At 63.2% G+C, this 17,028-nt stretch overlaps 2 protein-coding genes across 2 annotated transcripts in view; both read left to right on the forward strand.

Moving 5' to 3' along the window:
- The first annotated feature begins 433 nt into the window (after positions 1-433).
- On the forward strand, positions 434-12,105 carry INPPL1 (inositol polyphosphate phosphatase like 1). Its single transcript, XM_014954947.1, has 28 exons — positions 434-672; positions 863-1,317; positions 2,657-2,720; positions 3,592-3,730; positions 3,812-3,962; positions 4,096-4,236; positions 4,385-4,472; positions 4,844-4,930; positions 5,177-5,284; positions 5,379-5,493; positions 5,689-5,795; positions 6,024-6,126; positions 6,546-6,742; positions 7,052-7,169; positions 7,272-7,368; positions 7,538-7,676; positions 7,782-7,881; positions 8,229-8,317; positions 8,568-8,649; positions 8,756-8,845; positions 8,947-9,063; positions 9,181-9,269; positions 9,567-9,654; positions 9,864-10,019; positions 10,130-10,211; positions 10,291-10,810; positions 11,080-11,300; positions 11,489-12,105. Exons 2-28 carry the CDS (start codon positions 1,181-1,183, stop codon positions 11,523-11,525), a joined length of 3,462 nt encoding a protein of 1,153 aa, XP_014810433.1. The 5' UTR covers positions 434-672; positions 863-1,180; the 3' UTR covers positions 11,526-12,105.
- Positions 12,106-13,159: 1,054 nt separating this feature from the next.
- The window catches only part of P2RY4 (pyrimidinergic receptor P2Y, G-protein coupled, 4), a 6,023-nt gene continuing 2,154 nt past the window's right edge, over positions 13,160-17,028 (forward strand). The window contains exon 1 of the mRNA XM_014954982.1: positions 13,160-13,289. The gene's annotated coding sequence lies outside the window, so the exon portion shown is untranslated. The remainder of the gene's footprint in view (positions 13,290-17,028) is intronic.

A 17,028-nucleotide genomic window follows, 5' to 3' on the forward strand; every position in this document is an offset into this window, starting at 1 on the left:
GCAGCAAACAGCAGAGCTCGCAGCCCCAGCGTGGGCAGCGAGGTCTCCAGGAGCGGGCAGGCCCACATGCTGCCCCCCACCCCAAACACATTTCAGGGGCTTGCTGCTCTCCCCCGCTTCTGGCCATCCCATCTCCGGGGGTTCTGTCCGAGGGATGGGGGCTCTCCCCCCTCTCCATTGCCCCTCGCCCCTGGGGAAGATGGGCAGTGGGGAGCGGGGTGGTGGCAGAGCCCCCAGCTCCAGGGCTGCTGCTGCCTGTGCCCTGCCACGCTCAGCCCCGCATGGCTGCAAGGCTTCCCCCTCGAGCGGGGCTGGAGCAGGAGGAGGAGCAGCGAGGAGGCTGGTCCTGGCGTGGGGCGAGCAGAACATAGAGAAGGAGGAAGAGCGCAGCGGCCGCTGTGGTGCCGAGCGAGCGGCACGGGGCACTGGGAGGGTGGGCCCGGGCTGTGGGGCTGGGGAGTGGGGCCAACAGGTTGGGTGCTCTCTGAGCCCACGCTGCCACCCCAACGGGCAGCGTGTGCCCAGCAGAGCTGCCAGCTTCCCCCACAGAAGGAAGCCCAGAGCGGCTGGTGCAGCATCGCAGCTCCGCTCCCGCTTGGCTACGCCCCGAGAGCTCGACTTGCTGCCCCCCAAGCACCCTGCGAGAGCCCCACGGCGCATCTGCAAGGGACGGTGAGTGTGTCCAACGAGCTCTGAGCCCTCCTGGCCCACCAGGATGCCAGCATGGCCTGTCTGTCCTCCCTGTGCACCGGGGCAGGATGGTGGCCCCGGGGGCTGGGGCGGGAACATGGGGTGAGTTCCCCCCCCCGCGGGAAAAGTCTGATCTCTGATCTCCCCCTCTCTGCCCCCGTGCACCCCACAGGCTGGAACCACCCTGCGATGAGGAGCATCCGGACCCCCAGCCTCCCCCAGCTGCCCCCCGGATCCTGCTCCTGCCACGCTGCCTGGCTGCAGGGCACCCCATCCCCATGAGCATCACCCGGGTGGCTGCACATCACCCTCTGGGACCTCCAGCCACCAGCTCGCTTTGGTACCGAGGGGCTGGTCCCCCCACGCCACCCCCACCTTCACCTTCCCCAGCCGACCCCGTGGGCCAGCCGATGGCCAGCATCCGCGGCTGAGCCCCGATGTGGGGCTGGGACGGGGACACAGCGCTGCCGGTGTCCCCCTGCTCTGGAGGATGGCGGCAGCAAGTTGGTACCACCGGGACATCAGCCGGGTGGTGGCAGAGGAGCTGCTGGCCAAGGCCGGGAGGGATGGCTGCTTCCTAGTGCGGGACAGCGAGTCGGTCTCCGGGGCATATGCCCTCTGCCTCCTGTGAGTCACCTGCCCAGCTTCTGCTCGCACCTTCTCTCTCTTGTCCCTTGCCAGGATCCCTCTGTCCCTCTCCCAACTCCGGGCACAGCAATCCTGGTGCTGCCCCTCAGGCTGGCGCTGCCAAAATCTTGCAGAAAAAACCTTCTGCAGGGGTGCTGGTGGGGTGAGCAGGAGTGCCAGCTCTCTAGCATAGGGGTTTTCCAGTGATGCCCGGGTCACCGTGCCCTTGGGAGCAGGCAGCCCAGGCTAACCCTGCCCAGCAGCGGGGTTGCTGAAGGGAGAACCCGAAATCCAGGGCATGCCGAGTCATTTTGGGCTGCCCGCCATCCCGGCCCCGTGCGTGGGAGCGGGAGAGGCTGACTCGCATCGCCCTCCCTCTGCGAAAACAAACATCCCCCTCTCCCTCCAACCCTCAGGGCGGCCGCATCCGGACCGCGATGCCCGCTGGTAACATTTCGGATGCTGGGACTTTGGGGAGGGGAGGAGATGGCGGGGGGGGAGGCTGCATCCCCCTCCAAACCTCCCCATCTCCCTGCCTGGGACTGGGCTCGCAGTCCCCCCCCTCCCCCCCATCCTGAGAGCACTGCTGCTTGGGGGCTGCCTGCACCCTGCCTGCACCCTGCCTGCACCCTGCCCGCAGCCCAGCGACACGTCTGCAGCGGGGACCGCGCGGGGCGGCGTCTCGGCGGCTTTGGCAGGATGCCACCCCCTTTCCCCAAGCTCAGTGGGGCGGGAGAAATTGCAAACACATGGTGCTGATGGCGAGGGGGGAGTGGGTTTCGAGGCACGCCAGGGGTTCAGCCGGTAGCAACCCCCCCCTTCCGCCCCCACCCCGGCTCTGCCAGCATCCCAGCAGTGAGTCGGATTGCCAGGCTGGTGCCAGACGGGGTGGTGGCACGGGCAGGGATGCTGTGGTGGCCTTGGAAGGAGTAGTCGCAGTCACGGGGAGCGCAGCGCCCGGCTCCAGCTGGCCAAAAGCCCTCGCTGCTACGCAGAGCCATGGGGCTGTAGGTGACAGGCAAGTGATGATGGAGAAGTGGCTGAGCCCCTGGCGTGCCATGGCCGTGCCGTGGCTGTGCCATGGCTGCTGCAGGCAGGATGCTGTTTGGAGGCTGGGGGATGCTGTGCATCCTCCCCTGCAAAGGGGTCTGGACCCAGAGCTGAGGGTGATGCTTTGATTTCCAGAAAGGAGAGCTCATTTCCTCTCTCTGTGGAGGGCACAGGGTGTTTTGCACCAGGGCTGGGTACCAGGCACCCTCCCAACGCTGCCACGCACCCACGGTGTTATGTGTGTGTGTGTGGGGTGCGATGGGGGACCCTCATCTGCTCTCCCCCCCAGGTTCCAGCGGCACGTCCACACCTACCGCATCCTCCCCGATGACGAGGGGCTGCTCTCCGTCCAGGTGGGTGCCCAGAGGCTGAGTGCCACCTGAGTGCACTCCCTGCCCTGGCTAACGCCGCCATGCCGGGGCTGGGGGGGGGTGGGGGGGCACTGGCTATGAACTGGGGTGCAGACAGGATGCAGGTGCCTGCCCTCCCCGGCACGCCGGCGCTGAGCGAGCAGTGCGGTTTGCTTTTCGCACGAGCTGCCGGCAACGCGCAGCGCTGACAGGATGCGAGAGCTTTGCAGCCACCCCTTCAGCACGGGGCCGAAGGCCACCTCCCTGCCAACCCCCACGGCTGCCACCAGCCCACCTGGGGCGAGCCAGCAAAATGCTTAAGGCTTTGGAGCAACCTGCTCGAGTGGGAGGTGTCCCTGCCCATGGCAGGGGGGTTGGAACTAGATGATCTTTAAGGTCCTTTCCAACCCAAACCATTCTAGGATTCTATGCTTGTCCCCTTCCTGCCACCATGCCCTGCCCTAGCCTGGCCAGGTGGCCCCAATCCCCACAGCATCTGTCCCTGTGATGTCTGTCCTGACCACTGGCTTGGCATTGCTTCCCCTCTTTGGTGTCACTTCATGTTTCTCCTGGTACCCCAGCTCCTTCTGACACCCTAAAAAGACCATCCCGAGGGTGCAGCCCCATCTGCTGCTGGAGGCAGATGTCACTGAATTTGTCACCTCTCCACACTCCTCTCCTCCCTCTGCTGTCCTGCCAGGAGCTCAGCATCCAGCTGGCACTTAAAGCTCTCCATGGCCACATTTTGGGGGGACAGACCCGCTTGACACGGCAGGCTAGTCCGCAGCCTGGTGGGGGGGGGATGCCCCAGTGTGTGGAGCCAGTGGAATGCGGGGGGGAATGTGACGGTTCTCCCCCCTCTCTGCCTCCCCAGACCATCCAGGGCATCCAGGCCAAGTGCTTCCGCACCCTCCCCGACCTGATCGGTGCCTACCAGCAGCCCAACAACGGGCTGGTGACCCCCCTGCTCTACCCCGTGCACCGGGCAAGGCAGGCGGCCGACGAGGACTCGGGTGAGACGGGGAGGGGGGTGATTGTGCCAGGGAGGGGGGTGTTGAGGGGGTCCCACTGAGCTGCCTGTCCTCTGCCCGCAGACGGGGAGGATGGCCGAGGCGGTGGGCACACGGCGAGCACCGTCCTGGCTGGGGGAGCCGGGTCAGGCACGTGGGTCAGTGCCCCCATCGCTGGCCGGACCCACATCTCGCAGCAGCTGCACCAGAGGCTGCAGGAGCAGGTCCACAGCAGGTAACGGCACCCCTGACCACCACCCCAGGGTGATGGAGGCCATGGGGTGGGCACGGCCACCCCTCCCTGGAGATGGTGGCACACCTGGAGGAGGGGGGGGGATCTTTCCAAAGATGCCCACCCACCCTTACAGCCCGGCCAGCGACTTCATGGGCTTCATGGCCGAGTACCTGAACCACCACCTGCAGCTGGACCTGGAGGCTCTGCGCCACGGGCACCCGCAGCTGCGCCATCTCAGCACCGCGCTCGTCACCGCCTGCCGGGCGCTGCACAGGCGAGTGGTCCCCCCGGGTGGGGGACACCACCACCCCCCTGCCCCGGGGCCACCTACCTCATCCCCAGCCACTTTGTGGTGGCCCAGCATCACCACCGAGGCTCGGGAGATGCCCGCGCTGGGTCTCACCCACTCCTCTCCTCTGCAGTGAGATCGACTTCACGTTGGCGGGTCTGGAGACACTGGCCAGGGTGTTCGACCCCCCCTCGTCCCCTCGCAGCCCGGCCAGGGAGCAGGTGAGCCCCTCTTGGGCCACCACGGCCCCCAGTTGCCTGCAGGCACCCTGTGGCGTGTGGATGGGGGCAGTTGGCTTGAGGAGGAGGTGGTCAAGGTGGTTTTGGTGCCTGTTGACCTCCCAAAGGTGTTGCATGCCCCATGGTGCTGCTGGTGGTCCCTGGGTGCTGTGTGGGCTGAGGTTCCTACAGCTGGTGCGAGGGGAACCTGGCTCCCTGTGGCCTGGGGACAAGCAGGGACTCATTTCTGTGCCTATTCCAGGATGCGGCTGGGGGAGACCCCCACATCTTGGGGTGCAGCCTGGACGTGCTGGGAGGAATCCACTGGTCCAGTGCCACCACACTGCTCCAAAAATATCCACCCTTCCCCTCAGGGCCTCCTGACCAGCGACCCGGACCTTGAGCTGCTCCTCAACAAGATATCTACTGTCAACCACCTCCTCTCTTCGTTGGAGAAGAAGGTGCCTACCCCACACCCCCTGTCTTCCCCATGATGCCAGGCTGAAGAAGCCCAGCTGGCACCTTGGGCTAGGGAACCTCACTCTGCTCCAGCAAACCCCTCACCTAAATTAAACCCTCCAGCAAAACAAGCTGTGGAGGGTGGCACAGCCCCAGGATGCCCCCCAGGGCAGAACAGGCTGGCGCAGGGTGCCCAGGGCTCCCAGTTAGCCCAGTTCCCCCCAGAGCAGTGCCCATCTCTCTGGCAGGTGCTGAAGTCACTGCAGGAGACGGTGTCGAGGCACAACCTGGTGCTGCCCAGCATGGTGGCATCCCCCCCGCCGACTGCCAAGCCCCTGGCCGTGCAGAGCTTCGAGGTGAGGGCAGGGGGCACGGCGGGACCCCGCTGTCACCGTTCAGGCAGGGCAATCCCGGGGGCAACCTGGCAACCAACCACATCCCCGTCTGCAGGTGAAGGTGGGCAAGTTGCAGAAGGCAGCCCTGACGGTGGACGTAGAGTCGGGTACGGTGGCCATCACCAAGAGGGGCAGCGGGTCACCAGAGGAGACCATCCCACAGGACAAAAGTAAGGGGCTGCTGACACCTCCCCCCCCCCCCCCCCCCAATCCCTGGGCTACCTGCAGGGCCGTGGGATTCCCTGGCACAGGCCTGATGCCAGGGTGATGGGCTGCAGACCAAGTTGCACACATCCCACGCTGCCTGCTGGCCCCCGCGGTGGGAGGTGGGTACCGCTATTGCCCCCCTCATGCCCGGAGTTCAGTCCTGCAGCTGATCAAATACCAGAGCGTGCAGAACAAGGTGAGGCTGGTGTACGACCGGGAGTCCCAGAGGAGCCTCAGCAGGGACTTTGTCTTCCCCAACGCACGGGTAAGAGGCACTGGCTGGGCTCGCTGGAGGTCCTGGGGGGATACAGAGCCATTATGTAGGGATGCAACAAATGGATAGTCTTCAGGTTCACAGACCAGCCCTGCAAACCACCACCTACACCTGGGGGTGGTGCCCCCCTGATCCTGCTGCCACCGGCACCTTCTGGGGTGCTGTGGGTCCCAGCTCGCCTTTGGGGGCCCTAAGACACCTCTATCTATCATCCTGCAGAAGCGGGAGGCCTTTTGCCAGCTGCTGCAGCTGATGAAGGTCCAGCACTCCAAGCTGGATGAGCCCGACCTCATCTCGGTGTACGTCGGGACGTGGAACATGGGTAAGGGGCCAGCGTAAGGTCACGTTGTCCTGGGAGGCTGTCACAGCTCATTGTGAGCCCAGGTAGATTTTGGGAGTTGAAGGAACTGCCCCAGGAAAGCTGAGGTCCAAGCTGGTCCTCAGTGGGAGCAGGAGGCTGGAGAAAACCCTGACCTGGTCACTTTTGGGTTTGTCTGACCCATCAGGATCCACCCGCTTGGTGGCAGCCAGGGAAACGGAGAAGCTGGAGCACTGGGAGGGTTTTGGGTGGTAGCAGTAAATCCCAGCACCAGTCTGGGATGCGCGTGGGTGGACCATGATACTTCCCATCATCAGCAGCTCCTGGGGGACACGCAGGGTCTGAGGGTGGAGAGGGGCTTGAGGAGCTTGGAATTCAGCCCTGTGTTGTCCCCTCAGTGACCTGCTGTCCCCTGCCCACAGGCAGCACCCCACCACCCCGCTCCCTCGCCTCCTGGTTGACATCAAGGGGCTTGGGGCGCACGCAGGACGAGACCACCGCCTGCATCCCCCACGACATCTACGTTATTGGCACCCAGGAGAACTCCCTGGGCGACCGCGAGTGGGTCGAGTTCCTCCGTGCATCTCTGAAGACCCTGATGGCCATCGACTACCGCGTGGTAAAGGCGGGGTGCAGCCTGGACCCCTCCAGCTCTGCCTGGGGGTACCCAGTTGTAGGCAAAGTAAAGCCATTCCGCACCAGTCTCAAGGACCTGGTTGCCAGTAGCCATCACCCCAGGGTTCTTACCCCCAAACGCGCCCAGGGAACCTCCTGTGCCTGGTGGACCCCATTCAGGGAGTGTCCTCCCCAGGAGCCACCTTTCAGGGATGGGTTGGCTCACCTTGCTGCTTCTCCGTCTCCACCGTGCTCAGCTGTGGGGCAATTAGTGGGGGAGCAGGCAGGCTCACCCCATGCCCACCTCCCACAGGTCGCCCTGCAATGCCTCTGGAGCATCAAGATCGTGGTGCTGGTGAAGCCCGAGCACGAACGGCGCATCAGCCATGTCCACACCTCCAGCGTGAAAACCGGGATCGCCAACACACTGGGTAGGGATGGGGTCAGGGTGGAGGGGATGCCCCAGAACGAGGGGGCAGCCTGGGAGCCATCCCAGGACCTCCCAGAGCTCAGTACCCAGCACATCCCTGCAGGGAACAAGGGAGCTGTGGGCGTCTCCTTCCTCTTCAATGGGACGTCCTTTGGCTTCATCAACTGCCACCTGGCCTCTGGCAGCGAGAAGACCCACAGGTGATGGAGGGGTTTGGGTGGGTGGGTCTGCTCCTGGGCAGGTGGGTGTCTCAGGGGGCTGGAGGAGCCCCAGGGGCTGTGGGGTTGTCTCTGTCCCCATCTGGCAGGGGCAGAATGGAGCTGAGGTGTCCCCAGGGAGGTTCATGTGGTGCTGCTGTCCCCTCCGCAGGCGTAACCAGAACTACAGTGACATCCTGCGCTCCCTGGTTCTGGGTGACAAGCGGCTCAGTGCCTTTGACCTCACCCTGCGCTTCACCCACCTCTTCTGGTTTGGGGACCTCAACTACCGCCTGGACATGGACGTGCAGGTGGGACTCCACAGGCACCACGGCTGGGGATGGTGACACGCTGGTGGTGGCAGCCGCAGAGGTGAGAAGAGCCAGGGCTCACCGTACCTTCCTCCCCCGGCGCAGGACATCCTTACCCACATAACCAAGAAGGAGTTTGAAACCCTCCTGGCCGTCGATCAGCTCAACCTGGAGCGGGAGAAGAACAAGGTGTTCCTGCGATTCAGTGAGTGGCGGAGCAGAGGGAATGGCTCCCCTGCCAAAGAGGGGGGACACCTGCAGCCCTCTCCCTGTGCCACGTCGGGAATGCGGTGGTGCCCTGTCCTGGGATGCCGAAATCCTGGGAGACCTTGATGTGCACCATGTGAAACCCCTGGGCTCTGTGTCCTGAGAGTGTGCAAGCACAGGGACAGCCACAGCCTGTCCCTGCAGGGCTGGCTGGGGGTGCCAGCCACCAGTGAGTCCCCTGGACCGGGACCATGATGACCCACAGGGATTCTCTCCAGCTGGTTGCAGCTATAGGGACAGGCAGGGATGCTGGCCATTATGCCATCTCCATGTCTTGGTTCCCAGGTGAGGGTGACATCTCCTTCCCACCCACGTACCGGTACGAGCGGGGCTCCCGGGACAGCTACATGTGGCAGAAGTTCAAGCCCACGGGGGTGAGTTCCCGGAGTCTTCTGCTGAGCTGTAGGACATCACCGGGGTATGGGGACCCCAGGCTCAGACGGTGCTGGGGGGGTGCTGCTTTGCGGTGGTCAGCCCTCATGCATCTCCCAGCTCGTTCCTCCCCCTCAAAAGTGGGTCTGGCCAGGAGGGAGCTCACTTTTTGGGCTGCTGGGGTGCTTTTCTGGGCTGGGAGGAGTCAGACTTGAGGGGTTACTGAAGGCAGACGCTTTCTGCATTTTTTAGGTGAGGATCAACGTCCCCTCATGGTGTGACCGCATCCTGTGGAAGTCACACCCAGAGACCCATGTGGTCTGTAACTCCTACGGTGAGTGAGACCCTGGGACTGGGGGGAGCCCGGGGTGGCCAGTGCTGCCCAGGTCCCCAGGGCTTGGGGTCTGTCACCCAGTTGCCCCCTCCCTCCTTCCCTCCAGGCTGCACCGACGACATCGTAACCAGTGACCACTCTCCCGTCTTTGCCACCTTCGAGGTGGGAGTAACATCGCAGTTTGTGCCCAAGAAGGGTAAGGAGCTGGAGTTTGTCACCTCCCCGCCTGGTTTGGGGTAAGCCCTGGGTACGGCTGCTTGGCTGGCACATGCCAACCTGGCCAGTACTTGCCTGCAGCCCCCGGATCTGACCCCGAGCCCCTGGCCTGCATCGAGTGGGAGAGCATCGAGGTGATCGTCAAAACCGCCAGCCGCAGCAAGTGCTACATCGAGTTTCACTCCTACTGCCTGGAGGGTGAGGTGGCCCCTGGGTGCTGGCTGGGGGTGCCACGGGGGTGAGCTAGCCCCAGCTCATGCCCCAAGCCACCCCAAGCCCTGGCTAGAGCTGTGCTCCCCTCCTCTCCCCTGGCAGAAGCCCAGCGGAGCGGGGAGAACACCTCCCAGAGCTGCGACGTCCCTGGCTTCCTCAGGTTGGGCTGGTCGGCAAAGCAGCTACCTGTGGTAGGCACTGGGCAAGGGGGGCAGCCACTGACCTCCCCTCAGCCCTCGAGCATCCTTCTTCCTCTTCCTCATCCCTCAAGCATCCTTCTTCCTCTTCCTCATCCCTCCCACCGGCTTATTCTTCTTCCCCATCCTTCCCACTGGCTTATTCTTCTTCCCCATCCCTCCCGCTGGCTCTCTACCCTCAGCTCCAAGGGGTGCCAGAGGCTGTCACCGTCACCCTCCAGAGCCACCCCTGTGCCACCCTGCCCTGCAGCATGCCCCCCAACTCCCGAGCACCCCTCTTTCCATGTGCAGCTGAACCCCATCCTGCCGGACCTGGAGTACCTGGGGGACCAGCACCTGCTCCTCAGCATCAAGGGTGTGGAGAGCTGCGAGTCCTACGGTGCGTGTGGGATGGTGGCCCTGGGGGCCACCATGGTGGCATGAGGGGGGGTGCCAAGCATAGCTCCAGCAGGGCACAGGTAACAGCCTGCTGGGTGTAAGGTTTTGCAGCTGGATCTTGGCAGAAGGGACCCTGCCACCCACAAAGGGCTCACCTGCCCCCTGAGCTGCCCAGGGAGGGGGTAACACCAGTGTGTGCCATGCCCGCAGGTGAGTGCTGCATCGCCATGAGGTCGATGATCGGCAGCATGGCCCAGCAGTTTGAGACCTTCCTCTTCCACCGTGGTGAGGAGACGGGCTCCATGCGTGGCTGGATGAAGGTCCGGGTCCCCAAGGACAGGCGCAGCACCCGCGAGAGGCTCTATGGTACCGTGGCCAGGACAGCCCCTCTCCCATCGCCTGGGACGTGGGGCCACGCTCGGGCACGGTGTGGCCTGTGCCCCGTGGGGAGACACCTGACCTCAGTGCCTTTGCAGAGTGGATCAGCTTCGAGGAGGAGGACACCGAGCCGGTGGCCGATACCCCAACATGCCCCAAGCCACCCCTGCAGCCCCTCAGGTACCCCAGCTGGGCTCTGCCCCACCATGAGCCCCGGCCGTGGGGTGATGCTGAGCCCTCACCCCCCCGTGCTTTGCAGGACCCGACCCCGCAGCCTTCCGGAGCCGGCCTCCAGCTACACCAACCCAGCCTACTTCATCTTCGAGGGGGTCCCCAACACGTGGGTCCCAGCCCCCTGTGCTGGTGAAGCCCATGACAAGCAGGCAGAGAGCCCATCTGGGGGCCAGCAGTGCCGGAGCCCCCTTGGGGCACGGGTCCCTTCGCCCTCAGAGGAAGAGCGGTGGGGTGGCCGGCGTCGCTGTGTGCCAGGGGGGACATCCCATGGGCAAACACGCAGCCCCCCCGGTGTGGGCCAGCAGAAGAGACCCAAATCAGCCATCCTGGCAAGGGACACACCGGGGCTGGGTGACTGCTCACTGACGGCGCTGCAGATGGCCACCTGCCTGAGCCAGCTGGACTGGGCATCCTCTGAGCACAGAGGGGACAACCAGAAGACCCTGCTGTGCCAGACCCACAGCACCCTGGAGCCACCCCCATGGCCCTACCGGGAGGTGCCAAGGGGCACGTTTGATACTCACCATCACGGCCACCCTGGAGAGGTACTTCCGTGGGGTGCTGGAGCTCAGCTGAGGGATTTGGGGAGCTCAAGGAGTGAGGGGACCTGCTTTGGGCTGTGGGGTCACCAACAGAGGTGAGGTCCCATCCCCACGGCAGTGCTCTGCCTGGTGAAGCCACCACAGCACAGGCAGTGGGATACGGTGGGAAGTGGAGGAGCAATAACACGTGCGGTTCATGTGGGGTGAAGATGGAGAACTTCATGGTCCTGATGTGACGCTGCCGGTGTATGTCCTTGTTCTTCTTTCCCCAGTGGCCCTGTGACAGGGACGAGTGGTCCCATGGCGTTGGCAGGTGCCCAGGCCACCTTGGCTTGCAGCAGGACAAGGAAAGGCTGCAGGAGCACGGCTGGAACCACCTGGAGTTCTTCAGGTACCCCCAGGCACTGGAGCTCGGAAAGGGAGGCACCACGCGGGCCAGCTCCTGTAGCCCTGGGGTTCCTGGCAGAGCTCCACACCCCGGGGGTGAGGAGAGGTGAGCCTCGGGTGCGTGGGGGGAAATGTGGTGGGGCAGGAGGATACCAAGACCCTACATCTCCATGGATGCCCTGGGGTCATGCGGGCTCCCTGCTCCCTCTTGGTGGCTCCCCTTGCCCTGTGCATAGACATGTCACAGAGCGGGACCTGCTGGAGGCTGGGGTGCTCAGCCCAACCCCTCCCCAGCTCATCTATGGCAAACTTGGTGAGGACACCACGGTGAGCCTGCCACAGAGACCTGACCTTGGACCCAGCACCTAGAGCACCTATCCCTGCTCCAGCACCCACGTGTGCTCTCCTCTGTGGAGCTCCTGGGGCAGACAGAGCTACTGAGGAACTCACGCAGGGCTGGACCGCTTGACCACGCTCCCAACTCGTCTGACCTCACCAGCAAGCAGTTGGAAAGCCTCAGGAAGTTCCTGTGGCCATTGGGATGGACACTTTCCAGGTCTCGCTGCCTGGAAAGGTCCTCCCTCCCCAAAGCAATGAAAGGACCATGCCGAGCCCCACCAGCAAGGAGGGATGGGGGACACAGGAGACGTTCAGGCCACTTGGGAAGTGAGGACCACTGGGTGCTTTGGACCACAAGGCTCAGCCTCTTCAGGCAGCCGACTTGCAGCCTGCAAGGGCACAGCGGTGTCTGTGCCCAGCCCCACAGACCCTCGTGCCTTCGGCCTCGGCAGCTGCTCCTTCCTCCCTGGGCTCAGCCCTGGTCGGATGGACTTCCTAGAGGACTTCTCCTACAGCTCCTGAGGCTGCAGCACCATCTCCTTACGAGGTGCCCCTTGCTGTCTCCAGCCAGAATAAAGTCTCAGGGACAATGCGGGGATTGTGTGTGTGCAACACCTGGTTCTGTACCGGGGCAAGGAGGGGGTGTGCTGAGACGAGCAGGACCCCCACAAACCCCCAACCCTTGGTGGGTGCTTGTTCCGCCCCCCCCCGCCCCCGAAAATGCCATCTCTGCCCCCTCAGCCCTGCACACCCGCAGTCCCCTGTGCTCTCCCTCTGTAGCCAAACATCCCCTTGCTGCCCCCTGCTCTCATCCACGGTCCCCCACATCCCAAGGTGCACCCGTTGGCCCCCCCAGCGTGCCCCCTTCACCGTGACAGTGACATGTTTGCACAGCACCCACCCTTCGCCCACCTGGATGCTCGCAAAAGGGTTAAATCCCCTGGACCAGGCACAGCTCTGCAGGGGGGGGTGGGGGACACGGTCCCCCCAAAACGTGGGACTCAGCAGGGCCCTAGCTCCCGTGACACCCAAGGTGGCCCCAATTTTGGGGACATTATGCCCAGGCTGGCCTCAAGGTGGCAGTGGCCACCTTTGTCCCCAGGAGTGCCCCAGCAGAGCTGGGGGGCCAGCAGGGCAGCACCCTGGGGTGCGGGCACTGACGGGACCCCCATGGTCCCAGTGGGGCAAGGGGGCTGCCCTGGGGTGGGCGAGGGGCTGTGGTCCCCATGGGCAGGGGGCTGCTATGCCCACGGATGAGGGGTTATGGCCCCTGGGGAAGAGGGACACCGTGGTCCCCATAAGTGAGGGGCCGTGGTCCTGATGAAGGAGGGACGGTGGTCCCCATGGCCAAGGGTGCTTGGCCCCCATGGGGAAAGGGCTGTGACCCACGGGTGAAGCCCAGACGTTCCTTGTCTTTGGGGCTGCTGTGGGGGCTGCGGGTGGCCCAAAGCCTCTGAGGGTGATGGACAGGATGGGAAGGCAGCTGGGGCTGAGCCCCACAGGCAGCTCCTGGGGCAGGCAGGGACACAGGGACGCTACAGGCAGGGACACTACGGGCTCCTGCCCCCGCCTCTGCCCGCCTCCAGCCCTGCCTCTCCCGGGCACTTTGCTCCCAGCCTTGGGAGAGCGGGCACAGACGGCACAGCACGGTGAAAGGTAGCCCGCAGCCCCACCAGCATGGCCCCCAGCCCCATGGAGGACAGGGGCTCCCCAGGGGTGCCCCGTTCCTGAGAGCCACCCCAGCCCAGGACCACAGGTGAGCTGGTGGAGGGCAGCAGCCAGGGTGGCCCTGCCATGGCCATGCCACGGCTTTGCAAACCCAGCTGGGCTCTGGGGGGGGAGGTTGTGGGGAGCAGCTTTGGTCCCCCAAGGGATGGAGGTGGGACCCCCAGGGCTGGCTGGATGCGAGGTGGGGGTCAGCCAGTTCTTCCCATCCATCCACCATCCCCAAGTTCCTTCATGCGTTCTCCTCCCTAACATGCCACTGCCTTCCTCCATCACCAAGGCCCTTCATCCTTCTCAGTGTGGCCACCTCCTCTCCTTCATCTTCCCCTCCATCGCCCAAATCTCCGTCTCCTCACAGGGCAAAGCTCCCCTCGGGCTGCCATAGCTTAGCCCAACGCTCCTACCCTTCCCTGGGGAGGTGGAGGGACAGAGACAACCCACCCGAGGGCAGAAGGAAACCCTCACCTCCCACCCTACTGAGAAAGGGGTTCACCTCAGAGCAGGGGGACGTGGTGGGCAGCGAGGGAAGCGCCTGACCCCACTGGCATCCCCAGGGAGGAGGCACCGGCGCCCAGGCAGCGCCGGCAGATCGTGCTTTGGCTGCTCTTGAAGCCGAAGAGAAAGATCGAAAAGAAATTAGGTCACGCTCCCCTTGTGCCGGGGCTTTGGCTGCAAAAAACCCACGTGGCGATTAGGGACAAGGGTCCTTCTGCAGGATGTTTTGCATAATTTCCCCTTGTTTTGCAATTTCTGAGAGCTTAGGCGAGAAGAAAAGCCCTGTTTTTCCCGTGCTCCAGCAGCAACCAGTCCCAGGCTCACCCCACGTCCCTCGGTGGCCGCTTGCTCCCCTCCGAAATCTGCTCTCTGAAGCTCCTGCCCGCTCCACCATGGTCCTCCAACCCCTGGTCCCATCCTCCCAGTAAGCAGGACATCAGCTCTGGGGCAGAGTCTGCCCTCGATGCTGCCCCACTCATTCATTTCATTGGTGCCTTTCCAATGCCCCCATAAATCCCCAGGGCCCGCAGCCTTGGCCAGTTGTGGGGCCACCCCAGGCTGGGGGTGGCCACCAACTCTCAGAGGGTCCGGTTTCTGCCCGTGGGGCAGAAGGATGGGTTCAAAGCTGGGCACAGCCATGGGGTTGGGAGTCAGGGCAGAGCTCCCATCCCTGCGGCAAAGGGCCAAGGGCAGCACGTGCCCCCCGATGCATGGCCCCGTGGCCACCTCCTGCCCCTTTCTGCTGGCAGACAGACACGTGGGTGATTTGCAGGACTCTCCACAGCATCCCAGGCCAGTCTGCAGGCACCATCCCAGGGGGATGTGCTTGCCATGGGCAAGGGATTGCCCAGCATCGCAGCCACAAAATGAGCAGGGCAGGGGCAGGCATCACCTCCCCAGCTCCATGGCCTTTCCCTGCAGTGCCTTCTATCTCCTGCTCTGGCAGAGAGCCCAAACTCTTGGCTCAGACCACGCTGTGGCTATGGTTGGTCCTTCCTTGAGAAAGCCCACGCTGGAGAGGCTGTGGCCAGGGACAGCCTTGCTGGGGACGTCAGCAAGGGGTAGGAACGGGCCTGGCAGTGACGTCTCCTCAGGGTGAACTGTTGTGAATCAGTAGTTTAAAGCACTGATTTGGGTGGTGACTAAGATGAGGAAGCAGGAAATCTGTTGAGATAAAGCTTGCCAAGTGTCATCTTCTTTTGCATTTTTATTTTTCAGTGGCTGTCCCCAAAGGAAGCTTGCTCAGGAATGGTTAAATCATGCTGCTGAGCACTGATTGTGCTCAGGCTTTGTCAGCTGTGCTCTCCTCTGAACAGCCCGGTACCAAACAGCTGCTCAGGCTTTTCCCTTCTGCCTCTCTTACACCAGATTATTATTTTTTTGTTATTTATTGGCTTTTTCGTATCTTAGTCGTTCATTGACCTGCGTCATGGGCATTGGCTTTGGTCACTGAACCCTGCAGCACCTATGGTCTGGTCAGGCTCAAGGCTTCATGCTCACTTGCACTCAGAGGTTAGAAAAGGAAAATAAATCTCCTGGTGCCTTGTGTCCTCAGCAGTGTCACGGCTTGGGGAGATGCAGCCACTGGGCTGGGACCAGTGTGACCAGCACAGTGTTCCCACCAGCAGAGCCAGCCCCGTGAGACCACCTCTGGCACCAGTGCCCGGAGGCTCAGGGTTTCATTCCGGTTGTTTTTTTCCCCTCCTGGTGCTGGGAAAACAGAGCAAGTTCTTCCTACTGTTAATGTTTGATCAGGACCTGCCTGTTGCTCTCTGAACTCATCCATGCAATAAAGCCCGCGCTGCCAGCAGCGGGAAGGAAGCTGCAGGGTGCTCGGTGTGAGCCCGAAGCTGTGGCTCAGCCCACAACTCAAACAGAGAGTATGGAGATGCGTGTGGCACCGAGGGTTTCAGTCCTGTGGCCGCCCGTCTGCCTGCTGATTCATTTATGATCATCTCTGTAAACTCAGGGATGTCTCTCCAGGCGAGGTTTTGAAGGGAGAGGATGGAATGCAACTCAGCTGACCCCGTGGATACACCCTACAGGATATTCGTGCCAACGGTGCTTGGCACAAGAAGCCATCAGGCTGCTCATCTCTGTGGCAAAGGCAAGAGGCAAACAAGAGGGGGATGATGAGGGAGTCAAGGGATGAAGGATGCTGCTTTCCGCCTTGTACCACCAACACCAGCATCCCATAAAAATGCATTGTCTCCCCGAGCCCCAAGTCCTCCTCCGTCCTGGCACCCTTCACCTCCTGGGTGAGCCCTGGACCAGCAGAAACTGGAGACACGCCAACTGTCTCTCAGTCAGATACGGCTTTAGGCTGCACCCTCATCTCTGCCAGCAGCACGGCAGAAGCTCCTACTCCCAGGTTACTCATCCAAGCATCCATCCTCGTCTGGTAGAAGCAGTCACTCCAAAATCACCTCTCCAGGGGTGGTGGTGGGCATGGAGGGGCCAAGGCTTGGGAAGCCTTCACTGGTCCTTTGCTGGACACCATGATGGTGGCAGAAGCTCCTTCTGCCCTCTAGAGGAGTGGGCTCTGAACTTTAGACATCCTGCGGGGTGAATGCCACCCTTTGACAACTCGCCTTCACACCTCAGCCCTGAGGCTTGGTTTTCCAGGAGGATGCAGGTCCCAGCTTTTGATCCTAACACTGTGCGAGGGGAAACGTCTGCCTTGTGAACTTGCACTGTCTTGGGCTGGGACTTGGCTCTGACACAGCTCCTCTCCGCAGGGCTTAGATCATCCCTCTCCTACGGAGAATACCCAGCAGCTGGAGGCCCCTCATCGTCCAGGGACGCTCTCTCCCAAAGGTTCCCTTAACAGCCCCCTAAGGATTTCTCCGGGCCATAATATTCCCCCAGACAAGCCTTTCTTCTCCTCCCGCCTTTCTTCTGTCAAGGAGCCCTCTGGGACGAGCAGCATTGTCAGGATGGTGCCAATTAGGCTGAGCTGGCTTCCAAGAGGCTGCGCTGGCACCGGCCGGGGGCTGCTGTTGCTCATAAAGGTCTCATTGTTCGGCGCGCCGTGGGGCTGCTGGCCGGCGGGGCCGGCGCGGTCCTCTGTCTCCAGGCACGCTTCCTGGCTCCACGCGGCGCTGGTGTCACTGCGCGCTGCTCAAAGGGATGATTAACGGGTGTCATTGCGGGGGCTGCGAAGGGGAGGATTTGTCAAGCCTCCCTCGGCTCCCCGCGAGGCCCAAACGCGCCAGCTGAGAAAAACCAGAGAACCATCAAAGTGGCCGGAGCTCCTGGAGGGGGGGGGGGGGGGG

The sequence above is a fragment of the Calidris pugnax genome, unplaced genomic scaffold (genome assembly GCF_001431845.1).
Source record: "Calidris pugnax isolate Ruff unplaced genomic scaffold, ASM143184v1 scaffold38, whole genome shotgun sequence".
In the NCBI taxonomy this organism is placed as follows: Eukaryota; Metazoa; Chordata; class Aves; order Charadriiformes; family Scolopacidae; genus Calidris; species Calidris pugnax.

Coding starts and splice junctions, on each gene's coding strand:
- INPPL1 (XM_014954947.1), top strand. CDS start 1,181: ATGGCGGCAGCAAGTTGGTACCACCGGGACATCAGCCGGGTGGTGGCA. Junction 4,237..4,384: donor GCCTGCCGGGCGCTGCACAG/GCGAGTGGTCCC, acceptor TCTCCTCTGCAG/TGAGATCGACTTCACGTTGG. Junction 7,882..8,228: donor CAAGGTGTTCCTGCGATTCA/GTGAGTGGCGGA, acceptor CTTGGTTCCCAG/GTGAGGGTGACATCTCCTTC.